Raw genomic sequence first — 25,902 nt, 5'->3', positions numbered from 1 at the left:
CTTTTTATACCCACTTGTCATATCAAATTATTTCCTAGAAAATTGGATTTGATAAGTGTTACAAGAAGCTGTCTTAAAAGTAGAAGCAGAACAGTTTCATTACTTCTGAGAGCTTTAGCCCACATCTTTATAAAAGTGATGCATGGTGCTATTACAAGATAGCACGAGTTGTTGTTGTTAACACTGCATTTCATATCCTCCTTTATTGATAACACTTCCTTGGTTAAAAGGGAAAAAAGAAATGCCTCTCAGGAAAATAATGTGCTTGAAGTTTTGGAGGAGTAGTTAGTTGTTTCCTTTGAGGGAAAAGGAGCAGGGAACAGGGAAGCAGATGGTTGGATTATTTTTTTGTATAAAAAGAAATATGTACATTAACGTCACACAACTTTTAGCTCTTTGTGATCCGAGAAATAATAATTTGTAATGTGTAAGTTGCCATGTTGACCTATGATTTATACCTTTAGCTACTCCAAAAAATCTTGGAGAGAGGGTGAAAACATCGAGATGCTGTTAAATATGTTAGGGAGCAACAGAAAAAGTGTGAAAGTAGAAACGTAGACAAGGCGAAGAAAGACAGGTGAGAAAGACAACATGCGTGTTACCTGAGGAGAGGTAGTGCTGGAAAGTATTGTCAGTTAGCTCTAGAGAACAAACGTGGAAGGAGTTAATAGTTTGGGTTGGCATGTGGATGTTCAAACTTCAATCTTTACCATACCTTATTCAAGGAAATTGGATTTTTCCAGGGATGTAAATGCATTCTTTGTTATCTTCTTTTTGTAACATTTTTGTATCTCTCAATTTGAGATGAGAAACAATAGAAAAGGATTGCTTCCAGAGCCGAATGCAGTGCAGATTATGAAAAGTTTTAATAATCCAGCAATGTTGCAAATACTACTGCAGCCCCAGTTGCGTGGACATGCTGTTAAACCTGGTAAGTTGTTTTACAAAGGGGTTAATAAAGAAACCCTGTTCTTAGTGAGACAATGCTTTCTGCAAAGGAGAGAAGCACCCATACTCTTTCAAAAGCTGTGCAGACACTGTTTCAGTGTGTCTGTGTAGATACTTTTTTACATTTTATAAAAGCAAAAGCAAGAGATGGTTTGATAGGCTATTGTGTCTGGGTAGAAGATAGTGTTACCTATAGAAATGTTCTTACATTAATTCTGTGGTCTCTCAGTGTCATTTAGAATTAGGCTTAAAATGAAATGTCTTTTGCAGATTTAATTAAAATTGCAACTTTAAATCTGATTTGGGATCTGAATTTACAGTCCAAGAGTCTCTCCTCTTGATTCCAGTTTAAAGTTATTATTCTCTTGTATGCTACCATAGTTGTACAAAACAGTAAGAACAGCATTAGCCCAAAACATTCTCTGCCTTCCCATTAGGATGGATGTGAATAAATGTTTTAAGCAATCATCATATTCCAGATAGTGAAGGTATTAGGAATAGGCGTGGAGACGGATAATATGAAGACTCAAGTGGAGGACAGCTAAGTTTGTGGTGTAAATACTGTATTGCTTCTCGCTTTTCCGTTTTTACAATGACATCAGAAGATACAAAGACACTGTGTGGGAAGTGACTATGTGTTTCAAAGCACCTTGGCTAATGCCCTGGTCTGGCAATCAGCTGCAGGCATTTCTGCCTTGGAGCTAAACTGCCAGCTTTAGAGGAGCTCCAGGAAAGTACTTTTGATCTCTAATGCGTTGTTAATTGCAGATCAAAGCTGGCTATATTGAAAAGTTTCATTATAATGCCCCATAGTATACTGGAAAGTTTTGTGGATACCAAATCTAAAAAGTACAGAATAACTTTTATAAAGATCATTCCTTGCCTAACTTATGAAGTCACTGCAACTCTTTCTTGTTTCTAAAACAGTTCTTGGAGCATCTGCAGGTTTTCCTCACCTTATAAATACGGCAGTTGGCCCTCCTTTTTTACAGCTGAATAAAGTTCATCAGGTAGGCATCAAAACAGCTATTTCTGGAGATCTCAGCATGACAAAATATTTTAAAACTTTCAAAAAAATGCAACTAAGAGCAAGTGAGCTTACTAAAGCAGTCTTTTAAAAAACACACTCTATGATGAGGTTCCTATGGGGGTGTAAGAGCAGCAGACTGTGCTTGCTATTCACAAGTGACTTATTTTACCTTACCTTAGCTTTTTATTTGCTAACACCTGCTGATGTAGCAACAACTGGAAAAAAAAAAAAAAGTCAAGCTACTTACACGTGCTTCATACAGAGACTTAATTGTTTTATTTTATTCAAGCCAAGAAGTTTAGCATCAATGTTTTCATTTTAAAGCTCGAAAGAACCAAAATGTGCTATATATGCCATAAAAATAGTAACTTGCAAATGTTAGCTCTTAGAAAAAAATGAACAAACAACAAAAACAAAGCCAAAACAAAACAAAAGACTATAGGCTGCTTCAAGTGTTCTCAGAGTATCTGTAATTCAGTGTAAAGTTGATGGGATTTCCATATGGACTCTGGAATTTCTGAAAGATCCTATAAGGGATATTGGGGATGAACTTGTCCTAGGAAGTGGTGAGGAGAACAGGCTAATGTGGCACCCATAACCACAGAAGTTCATTTGGCCAGTAGCCAGCGTAGCTTCCACCTTGTGTTGAGGTTCTGTCAGAGATTTCTCCAGCTCTGCAGGAGCCAAAATATGCCATTAATGTTAACGGGGGGATATTCCTAAGTGTCTTTGAGGGACTAGTCAATTGCTTTGACTTAACTATTTCTGATGTTTCAGAAATTCCCCATTTAAAAATCCACTTCGTTATTAGTTCTTATTTGTGCTGTTCTTCTGCAAACATAGACTTAATAGATCTTTAAAAAGACTAAATTAAAATACGGAGTTACTCATTATATTAGGTACATTTAGCTTTTCTGTTTCTTCTCTGCTAAAAAAACACAGGGTGAATATATCCATTATGCATGTGAAATATGTTATTTAATTTTCCCCCATCAAATGAATTGCTTTTGTCCTCTTCAATGAAAAAAATATATCATCATTTGCTTGTACTTCTTGTATTTAAATGACATTTTCAATTGGTATATTTAGTTGCTGGGGCTCTCTCTTGGAGAATCTGTGCTTCCTTGGAAGGCAATGTGAATGTTTTCTAATCACAGCTGGAGAGAGGCATGTTCTACAGAGCTAACAGTGTGATTGATGATGATCCAATGTTTTTGGCTTAGAGTACTGTAGCCAAACAACTTAGTTCTTTCTTTTTGGATAGACTTACTTGTCTAATTCACTTCCAGGGAGCCTTCTGTCATTTAATTAGCTCCAAACCTGATCTAATAACCTGAATTTTACTGACAGTGATTTGATTATCCCAGATCCTTCTATTAGGCACATTTTTCTGTTATTCGGTGACTTATTTCAGAGTATTCTCTAAAGCCAGAGAACCAGGTCACTGTTGTTACTGTCCCGAAACTCAGTATACAGCATACAAGAACAAACAGTGTCTTGGCTTAACTCTCCCCACCACCTCCTCAGACACACACTGATTCAGCTTCCTGTGTATCTTGCTTTTGCTGTTTTATGTTCAAAGTTTTGTAAAGTAATTTAATGAATATAAACAATATTTTTAGAATAACTGTGCCACAACATTATGAAATAACTGATTTAAAAAAAGAATCAACAGAGAAATTTGAACAAGTAGGTTATTCATCCAGTACTCTTTCAACTCTGGAGGTAGCATGACTTTTAACTTTTCTTTTAATTTCTCTTAGTTACAGTTATCATGTGCCAATACAATGTGTTTTGAGCTGTTGCAGTGATGTTTTCCTGAGTCATTCCGCTATTTACTAAGTCTTTATTAACCCAGAGACTTTCTTCTGAGGAATCTAACCAATCTGATTTTCTAGTCTTTTATTTCTGAAAGTTTTGCAGTTGAACTTTTGTGTATTTTCTTTATTGATATAACCAAGTTTAGAAAGAACATGCATTAGTGACAATAAACAGCCATGGCTAATTTCTACTGGAAATTGCTAATACAATTAAAATAGCAGGGGCATAACTGATGTATATGTGGCCCTTTGTGTTAGACTGCTTGTTTCTGAGGCCAGAATCCAGCACTGCAGCTCATCAGATTTTGTTACACTCTGATTTGGTGTATTGTGTTAGGTTTTAAAGAGTTAGAAAACCTCTGAAGGAATTTGTTTAAGAAAAGACCACGTTAAAGGCCTGGAGAGCGTTTACCCTTATGAATTTGACCCTACCACGCAGAGATACCTAGGCATGAAAATATGTGTGAGGCGTGTTGCAGGGGACAATAAGATCTGCAAAGCCATTCATCCTGAGAGCTGCCATCTTTTCAGCTTCTTTACCTGGCTTTGGTGACCTTTCCTGTATAGGACATTTCAAACCACAAGGAAGGCTATACTGGTTGTGATTTGACGTGGTCAGTGCACTGCCATACGAGAAGGTTTGTAGAGCAACTAATGTTTTGTCTGGCAAATCACTCTCAGGAGCTGCTGCCAGGAAAACGGTTTCAAGCCTGTGTTCAGCTAGCATGAATCACAACGTGCTTTTGTGATACAGAGTGGCCGTAAGTCTTCTTTTGAGCCCGAGCACAAATTGCTGAATATACCAGTGGCAGAGTCTGACCATGGTGCCCCAAGGTTGTTGATGAAGTGTCTCAATTGTGGTGGCAACCGATGGTCCAGGAACTTTGAATGAAAACTATTAGTATTTGGTAGACTTTATAAATCACAGTGCCAACAAACTGTCAGCTTTTTTATGTTTCTGGAAGAGAGCTTCATGTAGATAATTCCAAATAGAAGAGGGGATAAAAACATATGTGGATATTCCTCTTTGAAAGTAATGATACTGTTTGGCAACTGCAAAGCAAGGGTTGAGAGTCCCTGCCAATTATAACAGTCCTGGAAACTGTGTAGATGTTTGACAGAGATTATGTATTAGAAATGCAATGCAAGACACAATGCAAACATTAACAAACAATGAAGTCCTTATTCATACAGCTCATAATCCACTGAAGTCCTTGCGTCTCATCTTTCTTACTGGCACGCTGTAGGTAACTCCCATATCTCTGCCTTGCCTAGTCTGTCTGCAGAGGCTTCAAACACATCTAACTTCCCCTGTTGGCTTAGATGCAGGGGCTTCAGTGGAGTCTGGATTATATTTGGACTATACTCTTGATCCTTTAAAAGCCATCAGAAAACATATTTGTGGTTGTGAGGTGAAAAAAATCTCTAGGAAAAAGAGGTTGAAAGAACTCAAAGTCACTTGCTATGAATGAATCAGGAATTTAATTATGTGGAAGAAATAGTTACGTTCCTTTGTTGCATTAATTCAGAAAGTAGTTTAAATTTCTGTAAGCAGTATCATCTGAAAATGTTTCAAGAATACGTTGTTTTCCATGACTGTCAACTGACACTTCTTTTATTAATTTCACAGAATTCAGTTCTGGGCAGTGCATCTAGCTTACTGCTGCAGAGCCCTGCTCACCTGCCATTGCCACAGCAGCAACTGATGAAGATCGAAAATGTCCAGGCCAATAGTGTAAGTTCATCACTTTAATTTTGGCTGTCTTTGGACATTCTTAGAACTGATAAACAATTGTGGTGTGGTTTTTTTTTTTTCATCTAGTATAATTTAACTATTTAGCGTATGTAAAAAATAACTGAATGTGAAAGTTATAAGAAATAGCTACAGACATTATGTTAATCGTTTACACGGTTTTCTATTCTTCCTTATAGAAACCAGGTTTGCTGGGAGAACCTCCAACAATGCTACTTCAGACAGTACTGGGAATAGGGGTAATGCCATCAGTGACTTCAGGCATGGGAACCCGTGGCGAAGCTCTTAAGTGTAAATGACATTTTATTTCATACCAAATCAGTAAAAATGCTCACCTTGAAATTAAACACCTTACTTCCTCCCTCTTTACTAAAAGCAATAATGTGTTTGAACCTTGTTACTGCACAGGAAGGTAAGCATAGAGCTAGACAATAAAGCAAGTCATGTAGCTATATAGTTAGGCAAGTTAACAAGGCACATAGCTGTATAACTGGCCTTAGCCTGCTCATCTGGCAGGCTGTTGCCATCTGAACTTGAAATGCCTTGCTTTGTTGTACCTGACATATCTCATACTCAGGGAAGAAAGAGCGCACTGTGCCATTTGTTGAATACTTGCAGGTATTTGTAAAGTCCTGCTTGCTCAGTTACTACCATGCTAGTACATGTGGAATATGTTTTTATTCAGGATCAAAATTTTGGGGTTTGTTACTTCAGAGAAGATAAATCTGAGTAGCTGGAGACGTACTGCAAATAGGGTTTCTTAGCATTCCGTTTATTAAACTTCAATGTCTGGTCTATGACAGATATCAATTTTGAATGCAAATTCTTGCGCCAGTGATGCCCTCAATTTTTATGAAGCAAGATGAGTTGTGATACTGCTTAGAGCATCACTCTTGTTTCCTCCACAGAGATGTGTATTCAGCAGTTCCACAAGCAGTTAGGTTAATGGTAGTAGCCAGTAGCAAGGAAAACCTTTCTTCTGGGGAAAAAAAACCAAACCATTCTGAATGTCTAGAATTTACTTTTAGAGGATACTTTCTAGCTGTTTAGTTTGTAAAGAGTTTTACTAATGCAAATTGAAGTCAGGGGGTTTCCTGCTTTCCAGCACAGGACCCTCTAAGGATGTTGTTCAGAGGTTTTTTGAAAGTTAGTAACTTTCTTTTATTTCTTTAGTTTTCTTTTACAGAATTACCTTTAAATAAAGTTTGCTCCTAGGATGGTAAAAGAACAAAAACTGTCATCAGAAGTCAGTGTTCTTGTACAGCTGTAAAATAGATCGCTAAGTGTTTTTTGCATCGCTTAATAAAAACCACAAACAAAATGTACTGATAAATCTTGTCTAACAGAAAAGTTTCTCCATTTATGGTTGACTGCAGCATCTAATCTGCCTACAATTCAAACAGCAGCAGCGGCAGGGATGGGCATGTTGCCATTCTTTCCGAATCAGCACATTGTTGGACAAGCTATACCAGGGCAAAATAACGCTCCAGAGAAACAATCAACTACCGAAGCGGTTGTCTCGGGATCACAGCCTTATCATCAGACCCTAACAAATCTTCCTGCGGGAGCCTTGCGGGCTGGTCATGCCAAACAACAAAATCAACTAAAAAGCACTGATACAAGTTTGGGGGTAAGGAACACTGAATGTAATTGGTTCCTTTTCTTGTGGTACTTTTCATCGTTTTTTCTTGCGTGGGGATTTGTTTGTTTGTTTGTTTGTTTTTGAATAACCTTTAGAGTTAACTGTAACTGCTTATTGTATTTCTTCACTAAAATTTGTTAGATCACAGGATCATTCATGAGACATTTTAAGGTCATTTCAGTTGTGAATTATAGAGAGAGAACAATAATGCTCTTTGGTGGTCCAAATGAATTAACAAAGGAATCTTTTACAGTGCTAGAGGGTTTTTTTTTCCCCTGTGTATGCCTCATAGTATTTGATGATGAAATTATCTCAAGGGCAGTGTCCCTTTTAAAGACTGAAAATTGAACTTGTGGTTGAATGACATGACTAATCAGGAGCAGGTCTGCTGGTACATGGGGCCTTTGGGTTTCCAGATGGTGCATGTTGTGTGTGTGTGTGTGTAAATAATCCACTTTTAATCTGTACACATTCAGGCATAGCTGACATTTTCTTAGTCTAAAATCAGTTTTAATATTTATTCCCGTGAAGGCAAGAGGGGAATGGGATGGGATTGAAGTTGGATTAAAATGATCCATTGAAATTTTTTCAGCATGTCCTGTCACTAACAGAATTTGGTCTGTGCATTTACTTTTTTTTTTATTATTATTAATAATATGCATAAATACTTTGACAAGTTCTTAATTAATTGATACCAGATCTGAGTTTTCCCTACATGTTTTTGGAGCACCTGAAGTGATTAGATTATACACAGTAGTGGTGCCTGCGTTTGCTAGACACCTTTGATCCTACTTTAGAAAGTATGCTTCTTAAATCACTTTTCATTGTAACGAAGTGGGATTTTACCTATGGGTAGATACACTTGGATAAAATACACAGTGTGTCTGTGTATAAATATATAAAATCAGTGTTTTATTTCTGCATTTCATTTAGTTAAAAAGAAACGTAATTAAACCACTAGAAGTCAGATACTCCATTTATTTCTATGAATATATACGTTGTTTATCAGGAAAAGTTCTTTTTGGAAATCCTGGTAGATGTTTTAATTGACTCCTTTTCTGCAGCAGTAGACAGATGTCCCAGTTAGCAAAAATCACTTCCTTTGCAAGGCATCCACAAGCCCTGTCCTGATACTGAACAGTCGTACTATCTCAAATGCCTGTTTTTGCATCGAGAGAGAGGATTTCAGCACTCTGAAGTTTTTTGTGTTCAAAAACCATGCTCACAGTTTTTGAAAAGTTGATGATTTAATGCTATTTTACTGAAAATAGCATTAATCCATTAAAGTAATGGAGTTTTTCTTTAATGGGCTTTGAAAAAATGAGCAGACTAAGCGTAGAGTAGAATGCTTTGTAAACATCTTTGGGCTCTGTTATTTCAGACAAGCTATGTAACTTGCCATAGCTACTTATTTCCTCCATATTCCTGATGTTTTTTCTAATGCTGTGCATAAATCTCTTGCTCAAACGCGTAATGTAATGTTTTGTCTTACCCAGCCACTCAGTTATTGAAACCAGCAGCTGTTGGCAATGATTTTTCCCTTGGAATGAGCTTTGCTTTTCTCTCCCATTACACTCTGTCTATAGCTACAGATTTTCTTCTCTTCCACAGAGAGCTCTTCCCTGTCAAGGGGACATAAGCGGGTAGTGTACCCTTCCTAGTCCCTCATAGGAAAACACTGGTGGTTTGGAGAAGTGAGTCAGTTCTGATGCTTCATTTCCACTCATAAACATTTTCCTCTTTTAAGTAAGGGTTTATAAATAGAGTGATTGGTAAGATGTGTTATAATGGCAGATCGCAGATGGTATCATCTCTCCAGGCCAGGGTTCATTTGTCCTTCATTTGCTTGTGTCTGGGGGACTAGAGTTGGTTTTGTCCTGGCCATGTACAAAATGCTAACTACGTGCATCTGGAGGCATTATGGTGGTTATTATACATTTACTTGAATGTAAAAGGGTTTTTTTGTTGTTGTTTAATATCCTTTAGTAACTTACAGTCTAAAGAGAAACATTCCTACAAAATCATTTGTCAAAAAAATGTAGGCAACGTTTCCAGATAGTTGTCCCCAGTATTTATTTTAATAGTTTGTCCTGTTACATTTCAGAGGGCTAGACTTTTTTCAAAATCATGCAGAGATACTTATCTTATTTCTGACAACTCTTGTATGAACATAATGCACACTGATCTGTCCAATTATTTCACAGGCTCCTTTGAAAAAACAGACTTCACTACTAGGAGAACCGCCAAAAGAAATACGTCTTAGTACCAACCCCTACTTGAATTTGGCAAGTGTGTTGCCTGGTATATGTCTTCCAGGTAAGCAAACATTCGTCATTTTTAGCTGGAAATTTCCTCAATCCAAATGTTCTGTTCGGCAGGTGATTCCAGTGACCACAGCATTTATCTTTAAGCAAATATTGAATTCTGTCTTAAAATTACAATGTAGTATACCCTCATAGTTAATATTTTATGTGAGAAGGGTAAATTTTCAGAGCTGATGGGCTAGCTTGATGTAGATAAACTTGTAGAAATCCGTTCAATTATTTGTAGCACAGTTTTAAGCACGTCCTAATCTGAATTAGCGAATTTCTGTCGTCATCCCAGGATATTGCTATTACATTAGTGCAACCTAATTTGTGGAATTTATGTGAACTGTGTATATTCATTGTGTTACAAACAGCAATTGCCAGCAAAGCCTCCAGTCCACCACAGCAGACTGGACTTCCAAACAACGTTGTGGATGCCGCTGTTTCTCAGGGAGCTACATCACAACACGGAATGGAAAGTTATTTTAATTACTCCCAACAGCATGGAGAGTACACCCAGGTACGTCGTTTTGCTGCACTTTGTTTTGAAGCCTGGTTTGTCACTCAGAGCTCTGGTAGCAGGATTGTTGGCAGGCTGCTCAGAGATCCCTGCCCGAGTTGCTCGTTGTTTTTCTCTGTGTACCTTTAATGCACCTCTCGGTACGCGTGGTCTGATAGCCCTGCATGCAGTTGAACAGCATTGCCCAACATCACGAATCACTCTTAAGGAGTCCTAGGCTTTCCTACAACCGAAGCCCACCCTTTTTGTTCAGAATGAACCCTGTAAGTCCTCTTCGCTGGTAGCTTATCTCTTTCAGTGGTACAGAATAGATTTAGCACAAAGTATACCTGATGTCACTCACAAAAAGCCCTGGTGCGTTCCCTGCTGTGAGGTCATAACTGCTGGAAGATTGCTTCTTCAGAACCTGAATTCAGTACAGTCAGCTGAAATAATTATTCTCTTATAAATTCCAGCTTGGCTTTTGTCTATTTTCAAAACCACAAAGTTTTTCTCTTTCCCTTCCCAAGATAGTTTTAAAGTTTTCTTGAGCTTTGGCTAGATCCCAGAGAAGAGTGTGTTCTGTGTACCAGAAGTTCCTGTGTAGCTCTGGGAATTTGTATAGCCTCCGCCAGCTGGATTCACTGCTTGGGATTTCTTCACCGTGTGTACCGTTTGGTGGTCAGAGCATCGCCATGAAGGTGATGGGCTGCCCCTGGGCTGGAGAACGTTTTGTGGTAATACCGAAAGCAATGCAGAATCACAGCAGGGCCCCCCCGAGCAGGGCCCAGGCCCAGGCGGCCCCGGAGCTCCCCCCAAGGAACCCCAGCACCTCCCAGGCCATGCCCAGGGCCTCCTGTCCTGGTACCGTGGAGCAGAGCCCAGCCCCATCCTCCCCGCACCTCCCGTCAGGTGCTGGTGGGCACGGGGGGATCCCCCCGAGCCTCCTCTCAAGATCCTCCAGAAGGATTTCACAGACATTGGGATGCTTTGTGAAACATTTCTATATTTCTGTTAGCCAGCGTAGAAATGCAGTATACAAAACAAATACGAGAACTGGACTGTAGAACAGGTGCTCTGTAAAAAATCGTGGGCGTGCTCCAAGACACCCACCCTGACCGTGCTTAGCTCTCTTCCTGCCCTGTCCCAGCTTTCCCTCTTCCCCAGAGTCTCCTGATCTCATCCCACAGCAGGCAGACAGAAACACTGTGCTCCCCTCTCCTCTCCTGGGCTGATGGTGACGAACCCTGCCTTGCCCCAGGACTTCTGGGGGTAGAGCAGGGCTGCTGTGAGGGTCGGTGGGGTCTGGAGGACAGAGAGCAGGCGTGCAGGTGGGCACGGGGTCGCTCTGTGTTAGGAGGGTGTCCCCTCAGCCAGGAGGGCTGGCAGGGACGGGGTCACTGCGCGGCGTTCACTGCAGTGGGGACCTTTGGTGGGCCAGGCTCCCACTGAGATCGGGTCTGGTGACAAGCGTGGGTCAGAGGAGCAGGAGAGGTGACCCGCGGGCAGTTGTCGTGTGTATCATGCAAGCACTAACGTTGTCTTGAATATTTTTGTTGTCTGATTGTTGGCTTTAAGTTCATTTTGATGCCTCCTGGAGGTAGTTTGCATCCCCAAATCCTTGAAGTGTGCTGTCAAAAAGTTAGTAGTAGTGCAGTATTAGAGTACTTAGCGTTACCTTTAGTATTAGAGGCACGAAGAGCTCCAGAGATGTCACGCAGGTGTAGAGATGCCTCCTGCCATCACTCACCTCCATTTGTGCTGTCCGTTCCTCCCGTGTAACAGCAATGACCCACTGCAAGGCAGCGGTGCCTCGGGTATCTTTATGCACTTCACGTAGTTTTAAATGTTTGGATTGAGTTTTATCATTGATGTTAACCATGTTTTGATGCTTCTTCGAGAGCTTTGCCTTTTAATTCATTCTTATGTCCCGTGAGGTCATAAGAAGTGTTTTAATTTAAGGGGATCTTAGTAGACAGCTAATGGGAAGAGGTTTTTTCCTCCTTTATAGGAGGCTGCTCAGCAGTGGTATCAGCATTATGCTCAGGCATATAACTCTACCCAGGCAAGAGTCGATGAATTTGAAAATGAAGCCTCTGAGGTGAGAACGAATTTTATTTTCTTCATGTCTCCGTTGGCTGTTTCTCCCGTCAGCCCTACGGGTGCTTTAGGACTCCGGACACTGCTGCACGTGTTGGTACCGGGAGGGCGGCACTGCCCCGCTCCCTCTGCAGGGCGCCCCGGCACAACCACTCCCCAGGATCCGTGCTCACGTTGCCTGCTGTTCCTCTCCTTAAATCCCTCCATCTGAAGTTACCTACTCCGTTCAGGAGGATATTAAAATATTCCTACCGAGAAACAGTAGACGTTTTTTCTCAGGGTGTCTGTTGAAGGACTGCCCCGGGCCATTTTATAGCCCTAGGTTTGTGTGAGCAATGAGGACACTTTTTTTTTTAAAGGAATTGTGTAAAGTAAAAAAAAAAAAAGAAATCCTACCTTTTGCTGAAGAACTTGCTGCATGCCTGAGCTGCTGTGAATTGTGCACTCGTGTTTTTAGCAACAGAGTGGGACTCAGATATTTTTCTACCTGCTCAGTGCTCATTACTGTATCGAGTAAACGTGAATGCTTGAACCTATTTTCTTTCACATGCTGGTTTATCACGGATCCCGTTCTGCATTTAGGAATCTACAGGTGGATCTTACCCAGACTACAGTACCTGCTTGCAGGTCATGCCTACATTTTACAGTGGAGCCCAGGGATCATACCAGCCAGGCAGCTTGCAGCTTCCTCCACAAAACCCATTAAATAAGGTGAGAGGAGATCCCGAGCAGAGCGGTTGCAGATGCAGCCCGAGCTACAGCTGCTGGCGGAAGCGTTCCTATTTGTCTTATGCTGCCACCAAGTGGCTAAGTGGTAAAGGAGAGGGTTTTGGAGGCCCAGCTCTGCCGAGTCCTTTCCCCAGCCTCAACAGGAAAAATAAAATGCTTTTTGTAGACTTTGGACCCGTGACAAACTAAGGCAGAGCTTTTCCACCGCGTCGCAGCCAGTCAGGATCCAGAGTAGCTCGGGAGCACACGCGGCTCCTGGTGGATGTGATGGATGAAATCCGTGGTAGGGCAGATCCCTTTGGAGCCTCCGGCACCGAAAGGATGAGTGCCCACCAGGCACCAAAACCCGCGGGCAGGGACAGGTCGGATATTTGTCAACAAACTCCTGGGAAAGATCGTATCCGTGAGGGCGAACCTGCAGAAGTGCCTCGAAGTAGGCAGGTGAAGGAGGAGGTGAACAGAGGGTGAGGAGGTGGTTCGCGCTGGTTTCGGGTGGCTTTCGTCTGACGTGCAGACAGGGCCGTGTTTTGCAGTGAGTGCCCCTGGGGTGAAAGCTCTGGAGTGGAGTGATTAGGTTATGGCAGCGTGCGGGTGGGTCACCTGCAGCCGGCACTCTGTAATAGTGTGAACCACGGCCTGGGAGGGAAAACATGGTTAAATAGCTTGCACTTGAAGTGCATAACGCGTCAGGTGCAGCCTGCCTCTGTCAGACTGCGTGAGCAGAGCAGTGTTGGACCCAGCAGACACTCGGTTTTCATTAGTAAAAGTGCCGAGGGGTGAGGAAGGGCTATGGGGGGTGAGGACCAGCTTCGAGGAGGCTGTAGGGTTAGACCAACCGGAGGCCGGTTCAGCAGGATGGGAGCGAAAGCTTTCTTCAGTCTGAGCGCAGGTCTGCTCGCCTCCCGAGTGGCGGCGAATTCCTGTGGGGGTCAGCACGTGGTGCCCTGGCATTAAAGTCCTCGCATCTCACATTTGGCGTGAGATTCCCCTTTTTTTGGAGGAGATACGCAAGGAGCAGGCAGCTGTAGGAATTCACAGCTGGGTAGCAGACGAGGCCTGGCTGGAACCGGCTTTGAGATGTTTGGGGATAAAGGTGGGCAAGGCCTGAACGTGTGCAGCCTCTGTCTGCGTGCTGTGAAGGTGTGCTCTGAGCTCCCCGGCAGCTCTGATACGACTGGAAACTGGAGAATTGTAACGGCATCAGAGAGAAGTTTGGGGTGTGAGTTAGCTGCTGCCTTCCAGTTTATTTCCAGTCTGAAGAGGAAAGCTTGCGTGTGAAGGCGATGTTGAGCAGCTTGCCCTACAGTTTGTCTGAGTGCCAGATTCCACAGGAGGCAGAACGAGAGCAATCCCCTGGCACGGGCTGAACAGCAGCAGAATTTGCCGTAACGCCAGGTACTGCGCTCATTCCTAGAGTTAAAAGAGAAATCTCAGTGAGGAGGGCAGGCAGAGAGGCCCGCTGTGCTCTTGTGCGCGCTCTCCTTAGCCCTGCAATGCGTCTTCCTCCCGCTGCCCTGAGCTGTGTGGCAGAGGCTCAGAGGAGCGGGGCCTGTGTAGGAACCGCAGCACCGTGTGCAGGGGCAGAGCTCGCGGCCGGCGGCCCCGCAGCTGCTGGAAGTGCAGGAGAGAGGAAGGGGGAAAACCAGAGCCTTTCCTCAAGCAAATTCCTACTTGTGATAATGACAAGGGCTCTCCAAAATGGAGCTGGACATTTGCAAAGGGTAACTCGAGCTGCCACTGTGACCTAGTAAGGGGAGCCTCAGAGGTTTGTTGAGGAATGCTTGGCTCGGAGGCACTCGGTCGGCCTGGCTGTTCTTTTGATAAAGGAATGAGTTTCCCGGTTTGTGAAGTGTGTTACGGTTCCTAAAATATTCATCCCAACATGAGCCAAACCCCGTATCATCTGATCCAGGAGCCAGACTGGACGCAGACTGCTCGCTGTGCTCGAGCAGGATGTGAACGGGTCAGGGCCCGGTGCTACTAGGGCAGATAGGGCAGGCTTTGAGAGCAAGGTGAGCATCTGAGCCGTCTGGTAATGAAATCAGTGACATGCTGGGGGAAGAGAGAAGTGGTTAACGCTCACCAGTGCGGGTGGTGAGCTCTCTGAGCTCTCTGTAGCTTCTGTTGCTGTAGGTGCCATGGATTTTGTAATTCCCTGCTCCGATGCCTCCCAAAGGGGAATTGAACGTGAGCCTGGGGTGCCCCTGTCGCAGGGCACTGGGGCAGAATCGGGAGCTGCGCCCTCACCAGAAACCCTGTTGGGGTCTGCCAGGACTTTGTGTATTGGTGTGAGGCATTTTGCTGAAGTTTTGATGAAACACAACTTTACTGCTCTCTCCTTCTGTTCGGTACCACGCGTAAATTCATGCCTGCGAGCGGCAGGTGGCCGCCCGTAATCCCCAACACAAACACGCTTTGGCACGGCCGGGAAACAAGCCCTTAAAAGTCCTGCTTGCAACGATAGCGGTGCCAGGGCAGGGTGACCCGTTCAGCTCTTCAGGAAAAGCAAGAGGAGCACCGGGTGGCCCACTGGGGACCTGCGTGAGAGGGTGACCGTGCCTGGAGCTGCCATGACGCCGCAGGGTGACAGCATGGCCACCGAGCTGCTGCTTTTTACACGCGCATCGTGGAGCACGGCCACCTGGCCCAGCCAGCCCCATGCCCTCACAAAAATGCATGCACAGCAGGGCACCGGTGCATTTATGGTCGGTTTTTTAGGGAAAGGGCACAACCACTGACTCATGCGCTGTGTATAGCTGGGCTGTAAAGCAGGAGCGGGGCGTTCGGAGTTGGTTGTTGGCTCCTGGTCCTTGGTACTTCACAGACTGGAGCTTTATTTATTGACGCTGTTGCTCTGGATCATGTGTCACTTATTTTCTTCTTGCCCTTAGGTGGCTCCATCGAGAAGTGAGAAGCGAGGCTCTTCGTACCTCATTTCCTCCCCAGAAGCTGGCCCGGTGGAGTACATTGGCCAGCAACCTCAGGGCTCAGCCGTACGTTACGCAGAATCCTCTCTGAAAAAAAAACGCGTTTATTGAGACCTAACTAATCCGTCCTGCCTTGACGTGCGAAGGCAGGCTTTTCATACCTCTCCTATTTATTGCTGCCTTAACTTCAGACAAATTTCTTTCTGCGTGGGTTATAAATAATCCCAAGAGGAACAACGCTGTGTAATGGGCAAATTCACCAAGTAACCCGTACGTATTGATCCGACGTTAGCCATTTCTCCGTAATCTGCCTTGCCTTTTGAAGGGATGGAATGGTGTTTCCATTTTTGTCTACCACTGAAATTAACAGTGGGCTGAAACTGACCAAGAGAAGTAACTTGGTAATTGTTGGTAGCTTATCAGCTGAAAGCAATAAAAATACTGAGGAGGGAATCATGAGCCTTTCTCTAGTCCTCACGCTGAGGAATTTAAAAGACAAAGTCTTAATAGTAATTTTTTTCTTATTTTTTTAACTCAGAATGTGGGTTTTTTTCCAAGCTTACTTATCCCAGGATTAAGACTTCTGCATTTACAACCTTTATATTTTTAATATTTCCTCTTAATCCTGGAGTGGAGGTATACCAAATGTATCACTAGAGTCGCTGTGATGTTTTCAATAAATGTTTTAAGTAAGATGCTGTACTGTGTGCTGCCTCACAATACTGAATTGTGTTCGGATAGGTGACATCTCAACGATGGAGTAACCTTTATCTGCTTCTAGGCAAAGAATCCACAGCTTTTCCTTGGAGTAAGTAATTTAGTTTGTGAATGGAGCCGAGAGTAAAACAGTGTCTGTGGAGTCTCCTAAAATCTCTGAGCGCAGTTGGTTTGCTGTTCCTGCACCCATCCTCCTCCCAACAGGACCGTATGGCCGTAGGGCTGCTGGAAACACGCGGACGTGGTAGGTGATTGTTAGAGGTAACCACAAGGGGAAGAAGGTGTATATGCTGTCTAGTTTACTTTTTCTGGATGTTTCTGACTCTGGATGAGCCAGACTTAGAGCAGAAACAATCTTAATGGGCTCAGATGACTTCTTCAGTCCTGCCTTCCTGCTCTCCACCCTTTTTTTTGTGTTTGTTTTTTTTTCCAAGTGTCTTTAGAAATTTGCTGCAACCCAAAGCCTGCTAGAGCAGAGCATCCTGGCTCCAGTTTTTGTTCCTTCTTACGGCTTGCTTTTTGCATGAAGGAATTCTTATTCAAAGGGAAAGCTATTTACTTGTTCACCTAGCACACAGAGTAGCGGCTCAGCCCCGTGCAGGCTGCGTGCAGGGAGGCTTGTTGAGCAAGGCAGCTTGATTGGATTTCTTTTTAATTTTCAGTGTTTAAAAAGACTTGGAGTTTTTGGCTTATTAATTAAGCACCTTTGGTACAGGCTTTTTTTTCCTGCTGTTAAGCCTTGTAGCTGAAGCGTTAGAAAGCTTTGTTGGTGGTGTTGTTTGTATATCAGTGTTTGTGACAAATTATGAGCCAGCCAACTGTGATGGACAGTGTGGGTTTGCTGCCCTAGAATCCTGTTGCAAATGATTTTGGAGTTAGTTCACGCAATGATGCCACTGAGATGGCACCAGCAGGCCAGCTTACTCTTGCTCTAGCTCAGCAGACAGTAGTGAAGCCATTTTTTCAATACGGATATTTTTTCTTTTTAAAGAAAGTCTTAAAATGGCAGGTCAAGCTTTGTGATGTGACCAGGATACGTATTTTCAAGGCTTAAAAAAAAAAATCCTCTCCTCCCTCACTATGTTCTATAGCTAAGATAGTCTGCACTGGGCATGCAGGCAGGAAAGGCTTAAGACAGCCACCTAGCCATGCAGATTATGGACTTAAGTTTTTCTGGGATTCGGTATGTATTGATAAGTTCACTTGTAATATTTTGTTCAAACTCTTTATATATGGAACTTGCTCAACCTGTTACCCTTTTCAATGACAAATACATTGTTGGTACACCTTTAAAGTGGCATTCTGCGGAACAGAACCATCTCTGGACTACTGGTTAAAGTGAGCTTAGAAGGTAGGGAAAGGTTGTTTTTAAGGCCATGTTCTGAGCACTATTCCTATGGCATACACACTTTAAAAATCTTTAATAGATGATGTAAAAAGAAACACGTGGAGGAAAAAAAAAACTTTATTAATTTCTTTGTATAAAGAGTAACAAAGTGCTTACAGATTTAAGTTGGGCTCATACGTGACATACAGAAAAAACAGGTAATACTGTAAAAATAAATCTGACCTGGTTGCTGCTCATAATTACAATTTTATATATATATATATATAGATAGATAGTTAAAGACATCTTTCTCTGTTATTGCCAGAACTATTTCCTCAAAGCACTTTCAAAATCCAGGTTTGGTGGAAAAACAGTGTTGCCCAAGTGCTAGGACGCGGGTCAGCAATAGGTTTCCAGTTAAACTACTGTTCATCAAAGACTGACAGATGTACAAAACGAGACTACACTCCTTCACTTGACTCAATTACAGTTTAAATGCTGGATCTGGTCCTGACAATAAAACTTCCCTGGTCCCAGTCTGCCCCGGCTGGGCTCTGGCACTCCTGGTCAACCAAATACTTCACAAGCATATGGCTGGAGACTAAGTCAAATTAAACAAAGGCCAGTGATATTATTTAAAGCATAATCACCTTGCATCAAGGGAGCAGCTTTACTGAAAAACTGCTAAAATGAATTAACATGCTGGCCAAAACTGACAAAAAAAAAAAAAAAGAGTACGGTGTGCACTCCTCTGGTGGCACTGCTGATAACAAGACACCTATTTTGTGTGTCTGAGGTGTTCTTTCCCTCTCCTAGGGACAGTTTTCCTGGTGTTCAGTCCTCTCCTTTACAAAATTATTCTTTGCTAGGGGAGTGTCTCCCCCCAGTCTGTACATGGCTTAATTTTCTTTTCTATCCCCAAAGAAGTTATATGTTTTCCTGCGTACATTTCCCCACACCGTGCACTGTGGCTTACCTGCAACACAAGCTGAAGATCAACATGTTTGTTTGCATGTTCAATAGCTACATAACTGGTGGAAGCTTCAGGGGGTAGAACTGTGTAATGGGGGGGGGCAGATGGGCTAGGAAAAGTAAATGCATTTATCCAGAGATGGGGTTTCTCAATGAAACGCATGCTGATTCATGCTTTTTTTTTTTTCCCCCTTTTTGAAACATGATGGTAAAGCAAATTTTTTTTTAAAATATGATTGATTGAGAGCGCAGAACCGCAAATGGCTTACGAAGAGTTATGATACTGTTTTGTCTGAATTTTTGCGCCCAAGTTGCTTTTTTTGTTACTGAAAGGTAAGTGCACCTCAGCCAAAATTTTCTAAAAGCTTCCTCAAAAACGCCATAAAAATTATGAGTTCTCTTATGTCCACTAGGTTCACGGAATAAATGTGAACCACAGACTTGTTTTAAATGCTACAGGTTGCACTGAGATCCATGCACTGAGAACTGTAGCATTTTTTTTGACACTGCTCTTTCAGCTCACGTTTATCTGGACAGTTCAAATTGGAGCAAGACCATAATCAAATAAAGGTGAAACTGTGTTGCAGTAACTGGCGTAAAAGGAGTTGAAGCTATTGTTTCTGCCATACCTTTTAAATCAATTTGATCCAACTGTTGACTAAATAAAAAAAGGAAACCTGTTGGAAAAATAATCCTTTGAACACATTAGCACAGTCAGAATACAAATTACAGTAGTTAAAAAATGAAAGGTCTGGGCATTTATATTTTGACACACATTTAAAGCACTGACATTATAAAAAATTAATTATATTTTGCTCATAATTGTTTCAAATCCTTGAATCAGGTTGTGAAAGGTTGTCCGTTTATCATGCTTGAATATCCAGCATTTCCTCATCAGCTGGTCAACCTAGCAGAAAAAAAGAGAAATTTTTAAAGGGTGAGTAAAACAATTTGTATCTCCAATGAACATCATAGACCTGATTCTTACCGCTGTGAAGTCAAGAACGCAGGATAGAAACATGCCAAGGATTCTGCTCAGAACTGGCAAGTTTTTGAAAGCAGGGCTTTTTTTTGGTTTTGTCTATGTAAAGGTGTATGTTTGATAGCGCAAACCACTGATACAGTAATAACATAAACAGCTGAAAACAATGCAACAGCTTCATTAGTTTCAGGAGTGTTTGTTTAGTCACAATATCTAGTAATTGCCTATCAGGGGCTAGGGCACTGCTTAACCAACAGCACCTGGAGCTAGAGGACTGACTGGCAGCCTGACGCACCTCTCAGTGTTGCACCCGTCTGGGCACCAGGAGCTCGCTGGCGACCAGGACCTGCTGGTGCTGAGCCCTTCCAGGCCGGGGCCCACACACAGCTCCCCTCCCCATCCTCCCGAGTCGCTGCGGCAGCTGCCTGCCCTGCCCTGCGCCGCACTGACCAGCAGCATCCTGCCCTCCTGCCTCCGACAGCCCACAGCCCGTCCCCGGCGCAGCGCAGCCAGCCCCTGGCTCCTCCACGGGCAAGAGGCCACGGGGCAGGGTCTGCTGGGGACAGCAGTCTGGGCTGCCACACACCCAGGAACTGTACTTCAAAACTCAAGGACTCCAAATGAATTTTATGTGGAACCAGGTCCTTTAGCCAAGTTCTTAACCCCTCTGCAGGGATGTTGCAATGTGGTAAAATCAGTGCTGAAAAACATTTAAAGATAATACTTAAAAAAAACTTGCAAATGCCTTTCTAATAGAGCTGAAGCACTTCTCACTGAGAGCGTATCCAAAACAAATGTGTGGTGCTTCTGCTGCTAGTTCACTGTAAAAGGAAGAAGATTATAGAAGTGTAAAATTGTTTGCTAGTGTTAGTTTATAAAATTATAAAAGTGTAGCTGTGTTACCTCTTCTGGGCAGTTGGGAGGACGTGGCAAACGCTTTTCTTCTTGTAAGACGCGCACGAGCCGTGCTACTGTCATCTGACCCTGCGTGGGACCGATCATTTTCAAGAACTCCTGTGAAAAGAGCAAGAGTCAGCTGTGCATCCTCTTACCCAGCACAAATCCAGACTCTCCTGCAATTTGACATCAAGATGGCATTTCAAACTCAAAATGAAAAGAAACTGTAGATGACTGCCATGCAGGTAACGTGCCCCATACACACACACATTAGAAAACGGGGAGTGACATCTGTAAATTGAGTTTCCTCGCCAGGACGTGCAGCCTGTCACCCCAACTTACCTCTGTCTTAGTGAAAGACAACCTCGAGGGTTGTTTTCAGAAGATATATTCTTTCCGTTTCTTGTTTAAAAATAAAACAAAACAACAAAAAAAACAACTGATTTAAGCAGCCTTAACAGCAGTTTCTTTCACAACCACTTACCGCCATCGGGCTGGACTCCGAATCACAGTAGGTTAGCAGCTCATACAGTGTCACCCCAAACGACCAGACATCTGAAGCGATGTAAAATTTACTCTGAAGCAAGCATTCTGGAGCATACCTGTGGACACAACGTGACAGCGTTACATTTTTATTCACAGCTGCACAGATTTACTCGTAAGTACACATATCTAAGGTAAGCAAATTGAAGAGGTGCGCTCTGCATTTATAGAGGCCTTATACATTAAAGTGTCCATAGGGCTTGGAACGCCACAGAAGTTGTAAACAGGGTGTAACTGTTACACAGCAAATCACTGTGAGACTAAGGAGACCAAAAACAAATACAAAATAATGCAAAAAATACATCATTCAATGCAGGAAGAAATTAATAACACAAGAGCAGATTATAATCTATACTTATACAGTTTACATATCTCAGGTATAATCTACCATGTGCCTCTTTCTTGCTCTGATACCGTCTCTTTATTGAGGCCTCTTACCAAAATAGGTAAAATTATCAGGACACTTAAACACCTAAGCTTATGGGAGCAGACAGGTTATTCTGCTGCACATTCTGATTAATGAAAATTAGTTCTAATTTATTACCAAAAAACAGGGCTGTCGAGGTCATCTTTGACAGTGTAGTACTCCTTATCAGTCTCAATTGCTTTGGTGAGACCAAAATCGCCAATCTTCACTCTGTTCTCACTTTCAACAAGGACATTTCTTGCTGCTAGGTCACGATGCACATACTGACGGGAGCCCAAATAGTGCATTCCCTGCAAGAGAAGAAAGACTTTTACTCTAGTTTCTCCAACATTTATGTCACTGTTTTTCTTCCAATTTCCCCCTCAAATGCTCCCTTATTCATCTGGTAATACTCCAGGCAGATATTCAAATGGCAGGCTCTCCTGTTGGCACTTCCCAGGGTCCTTTTCTGACCCACATCCTCCCTCTAAACTCTGCCTTTGATTTCCCCCTGTTGAGGCAGTTTGTTGTGCTTCTGCTTTTACTCTGTTTAACTTTCAGCCAAGCAACCACTGTGTCCACGACCACCTCTCCATGACACGTTTCTTTGTGTGCTGCTAGAGCTGATGTCTGTGTTTATGCTTCTTCTAATTGCCTGGTCCACCCTAATCACAAAGCCACAGCCTCTTAAAGCGCGTTGCTTCACGCAGTCTCACTCGCTGTACTGTGCACTTGCTTCCCTTCCTCACTTACAAGATTTGCAGATTGCTCCTTCCCTCTTACCTGCACACCATTTCTAAATGCTGTTCTCCCTCCTCTCTATTACTTCCAATTCTGTAGTAGGAACAACAACTTCTCATAGTAATCTTTTATGCAAGCGAACCAAATAATTACTGCCTTGCTGATCTTTGTGCCAATAGCATCTGCAACACTGGAGAGACTGCTTTAGGATACAGGTTCTTGGGGACAAAGCAACGAGAATGGTTTTGTTTACGAAGCAAGCCTCCCTTTCCCTTCTCCCTTACTCTACAAAATGAAATTAACTAATTAAACTAATAATTAAACTAATCAAACAGAGGAGTTGGCAGGAAGTCTCTGGTGCCATGCTCACCTTGCAGATCTGAACTGCGTATTTGAGAAGTTGTTTGAGATTGATTTTGTTCTTGTTCCGTGGCAGATACTCCTTTAAGCTCCCAGAAGGAAGAAATTCCATGATGAGTTTAATCCCATTTCCTCCTAAAAACAGAGCGTATGCTTAATTTGCGAGCATGCATCCCTTTATGTCATTAACACCTCTTGTACAACGCCCACAGCACTGGTAATATTTGTTCTGGAATAATACTGACAACCTTGGCCAGACTATGGGCTACCTCCCGCATCAGTCATTGTACCAATACAGAGGAGAATCTATTCCAGGCAGCACAATTACTGAATATAAAGTTCTTAAGGCTTTTAAATATTAACTTAAAATAATCGCTTTTGCAAATGCAAAGTATGAGGCAATGGAGCTCTCTTTGATGATACCGTGGTTTATGGGGTTATGACCTGGCTGATGCTGTCAGCTCACTCCTGGAACACAGAAACCACCACCCTGCCCAGGTGGCTCATTCCTTTTAATGGATTTGGTGAGATCATCAACCCCTTTGGTCACATCAAAGTTAGCTAAGCACAAAAATGGGCAGGAAGAGGACAACTTCTGCCTCCTTCTGCCTCTCAGAGAAACTGCTGCTTCTTCCATGAAGAAAGAGATCTAAACCCGTAAGATAGAACTAAGACTGTTCTACTTTTTAAAATGCTTAACTTTTAAAGGAAAACTTTTATACTTTGGTATATAGTTTTAGTATTCTTTATGAAGAATTACCGTCTTCTGTGCAAATTCCCTTATATTTGACAATGTTCTCATGATAAAGATTCCTCAAGATTTCTATTTCCTTCTTGAGGTCAGCAATGTGATTCCCTCCGCTCTCTGGCTTTAGAGATTTAACTGCCACTTGTTCTCCTGTGTTGTCGCCTTCTGGATCGTATCTGCACAGTTCAACCTTGCCAAAGTGGCCCTAATTGTCAAAGAAAAGATAACATTATTTAACACAATGCTCAGTAACCGTAACGTCACTGATGCACTACTTCAGGCATTTACAATTCACATCTTCCTGCTGTGACACAGAAAGCACACGGAGCTATGTACACACACACACTCTCATTTCTATAAAAACACAGAGACCAAGAGACCAGAAATTCCCCTTAGTAACAAGCCTGCAAACACAATCACTGTTAACTGGCTATCCCCAGAAGACTGCCTGAATTTCCATACAGAGCACACCTACTTTCTTGAAGCTGGATTCGCCAGGAATTCCCTGCCGCCCGTGCCCCTGAGCAGGCCTAGTGCATACAAAAAGCCTCCTCCTCGCGTTGCGTCCACCACCCCCATACTTCGTGCAAAAATTTTTGCAGCTGCCCTTCATGCTCAGCCCTAACTGGACTTAATGGCAACCTGGTCCAGAAAAAGTTGTATTTCTGGCTTCCAGCACAGGGATCTAAAGCTGACATTCCTCTTACCTCTCCCAAATCACGGATCCTCTTCAAGAATCGTTTTTCGAAGAGCGTGGGGTCGACCTCTGTAACGGGCTTCTTCTCTGAGACAATATCAGGATCTGGGAGGGGAAAAAAAATGTCCTAAGTTAGGCAGAGCCTTCTGCAAGGACTTCTTGGTCTTGACACTTCAAGGTATCCTTGGTCACTTCCAACCTGCTGCTCTAAGTGCCTCTCTCCCTGCTGTCCCAACCTATTATTTAACCTTTGCCTATTTGTTGACAGGGAATTCCTCCCATTTGCATGTGCCAGTCCATCATTTGCTTGCTGGGTCTTTCTGCAGACTCTGACTCAGTTTTCTCTCACAGTACTTCCCACAGTACTTCCCGCCCTGCAGGAGTTATTCCCCTTCTGACTCTGTACTGCTAGACGGGCAGTACAGCTTTGTCCTTATTACACGCTGATTTTCTGTTAGCTGCTCTTTAGTAACTACAAAAGAAGGTGAACCAGGAATGTTGTTAATGCTCTGATTCAGTCACGCGAGCCCTGTGGAAATCTCATGGAGCTCAAGGATTGCCTTAAAACTAACTTAAGCTGTTGCATAAAATACAGGCTATCAAATGGCAGTAAACACCAGCATAACTTAAGCCACATATTCAGTACAAATTGAACGCTTGCATCCTATTTGCACTTAATCTATAGAAAGGGGCACTTCCACTGTCATAAGGACAGCTCCCGTCAATACAACCGTACATTGCGTTGTTACTGAGATTCCTAATTCCTGAGATGCTGCTGCTCAATTGCCTACTTGTAATGCCCACTAAGTTCTAAAACACCTTGTTTCTTAGAACACAGTCAGCACATGTTCCTTCTAGCTTCTTTGTTTACAAGCTGTGAGGGCAGGAATTTTATTCCACAGAGGAGCAGCAAGTGAGTATCTGACAAAGTATCCACCTGCAAGATCACTGTGGAGAGGAGCCTGTTTTGTACAAGGGCTACACATTACAATAAACGGTTTCTAAGGCTCAAAGATTAAAAAAACACCTGCATATTAGCAGACTCTTACTAAAAATAAATCTGTTCTTACATAAACAAAAATGGAACATATAACAAAATCGTGTCAACTGATTTTATAGCAGCTGCTGTAAAGATAAGAAAGGATTTATAATTTGTGGTATATGGAGAAACAGGATTCAGAGTAACAGGATCTCCTCTCTGGTGACTAGCAATAGGACCTGAGGGAATGGCATGAAGCTGCATCATCGAGTTGGACTCGATGATCCTTGTGGGTCCCTTCCAACTCAGGATATTCTACAATACTGTCACCACGCAACAATGCTGCTGTAAGGTGTCCAACTTTGCCAAAAAAACAGGCCTTCTTTATCCAACCCTTCAGCCAATAAGCAAAACCAAGCCTTACTTTGCTCCTCCAGTTTGTTGATGTCTCTCATGATTGCTCTGAAGAAGGGTCTCTGGTGGGGATCATAGTTCATGCACTGTTTCATCAGGTCAGCTAGTTCCTTGCATGATGGTGTTGCCAGCACGAAATGCCCCTCGTAGAACCTCTCCTTCTGTAAGGTGCAAATCACAGAATCACAGAATCATTAAGGTTGGAAAAGACCTCCGAGATCAGCTGGGGCAACCATAACAGAATGGAAACTCCTGCATGAATTTTAGCTTGTAACTCCATCAACCCATGTTCTGTATCAGAAGGTGTGACCGTAAGAGCCTGAACTCAGGAACTTTTTCGTAAGTTCATCCTCCTTTTCAGCAGT

General features: G+C 42.7%; 2 protein-coding genes across 11 annotated transcripts in view; one reads left to right on the top strand and one right to left on the bottom strand.

The window, feature by feature from the left end:
• The window catches only part of RAVER2 (ribonucleoprotein, PTB binding 2), a 43,325-nt gene extending 26,878 nt beyond the window's left edge, over positions 1 to 16,447 (top strand). For 4 of the 9 annotated variants that reach the window (XM_080603380.1, XM_080603379.1, XM_080603376.1 and 1 more), the window contains 10 exons: positions 805 to 931; positions 1,876 to 1,958; positions 5,429 to 5,533; positions 5,731 to 5,842; positions 6,928 to 7,181; positions 9,398 to 9,509; positions 9,874 to 10,019; positions 12,010 to 12,099; positions 12,681 to 12,809; positions 15,719 to 16,447. In XM_080603380.1, the coding sequence (XP_080459506.1) occupies positions 805 to 931; positions 1,876 to 1,958; positions 5,429 to 5,533; positions 5,731 to 5,842; positions 6,928 to 7,181; positions 9,398 to 9,509; positions 9,874 to 10,019; positions 12,010 to 12,099; positions 12,681 to 12,809; positions 15,719 to 15,865 (1,305 nt within the window). In that variant the 3' untranslated portion in view covers positions 15,866 to 16,447. The remainder of the gene's footprint in view (positions 1 to 804; positions 932 to 1,875; positions 1,959 to 5,428; positions 5,534 to 5,730; positions 5,843 to 6,927; positions 7,182 to 9,397; positions 9,510 to 9,873; positions 10,020 to 12,009; positions 12,100 to 12,680; positions 12,810 to 15,718) is intronic. The other 5 variants (XM_080603378.1, XM_080603377.1, XM_080603383.1 and 2 more) reach the window with 5 other exon arrangements.
• A 1,474-nt stretch (positions 16,448 to 17,921) lies between these two features.
• The window catches only part of JAK1 (Janus kinase 1), a 58,704-nt gene continuing 50,723 nt past the window's right edge, over positions 17,922 to 25,902 (bottom strand). For both annotated transcript variants that reach the window (XM_080603370.1, XM_080603371.1), the window contains exons 18-25: positions 25,548 to 25,698; positions 24,155 to 24,249; positions 23,460 to 23,652; positions 22,710 to 22,834; positions 21,737 to 21,909; positions 21,134 to 21,251; positions 20,656 to 20,766; positions 17,922 to 19,677 (exon numbers count right to left, since the gene is read on the bottom strand). In XM_080603370.1, coding sequence (XP_080459496.1) covers positions 19,576 to 19,677; positions 20,656 to 20,766; positions 21,134 to 21,251; positions 21,737 to 21,909; positions 22,710 to 22,834; positions 23,460 to 23,652; positions 24,155 to 24,249; positions 25,548 to 25,698 — 1,068 coding nt within the window. In that variant the 3' untranslated portion in view covers positions 17,922 to 19,575. The remainder of the gene's footprint in view (positions 19,678 to 20,655; positions 20,767 to 21,133; positions 21,252 to 21,736; positions 21,910 to 22,709; positions 22,835 to 23,459; positions 23,653 to 24,154; positions 24,250 to 25,547; positions 25,699 to 25,902) is intronic.

The sequence above is a fragment of the Anser brachyrhynchus genome (assembly GCF_964034855.1).
Source record: "Anser brachyrhynchus genome assembly, chromosome: 8".
NCBI lineage: Eukaryota > Metazoa > Chordata > Aves > Anseriformes > Anatidae > Anser > Anser brachyrhynchus.
This window is presented reverse-complemented; position numbering and strand designations above follow the sequence as displayed.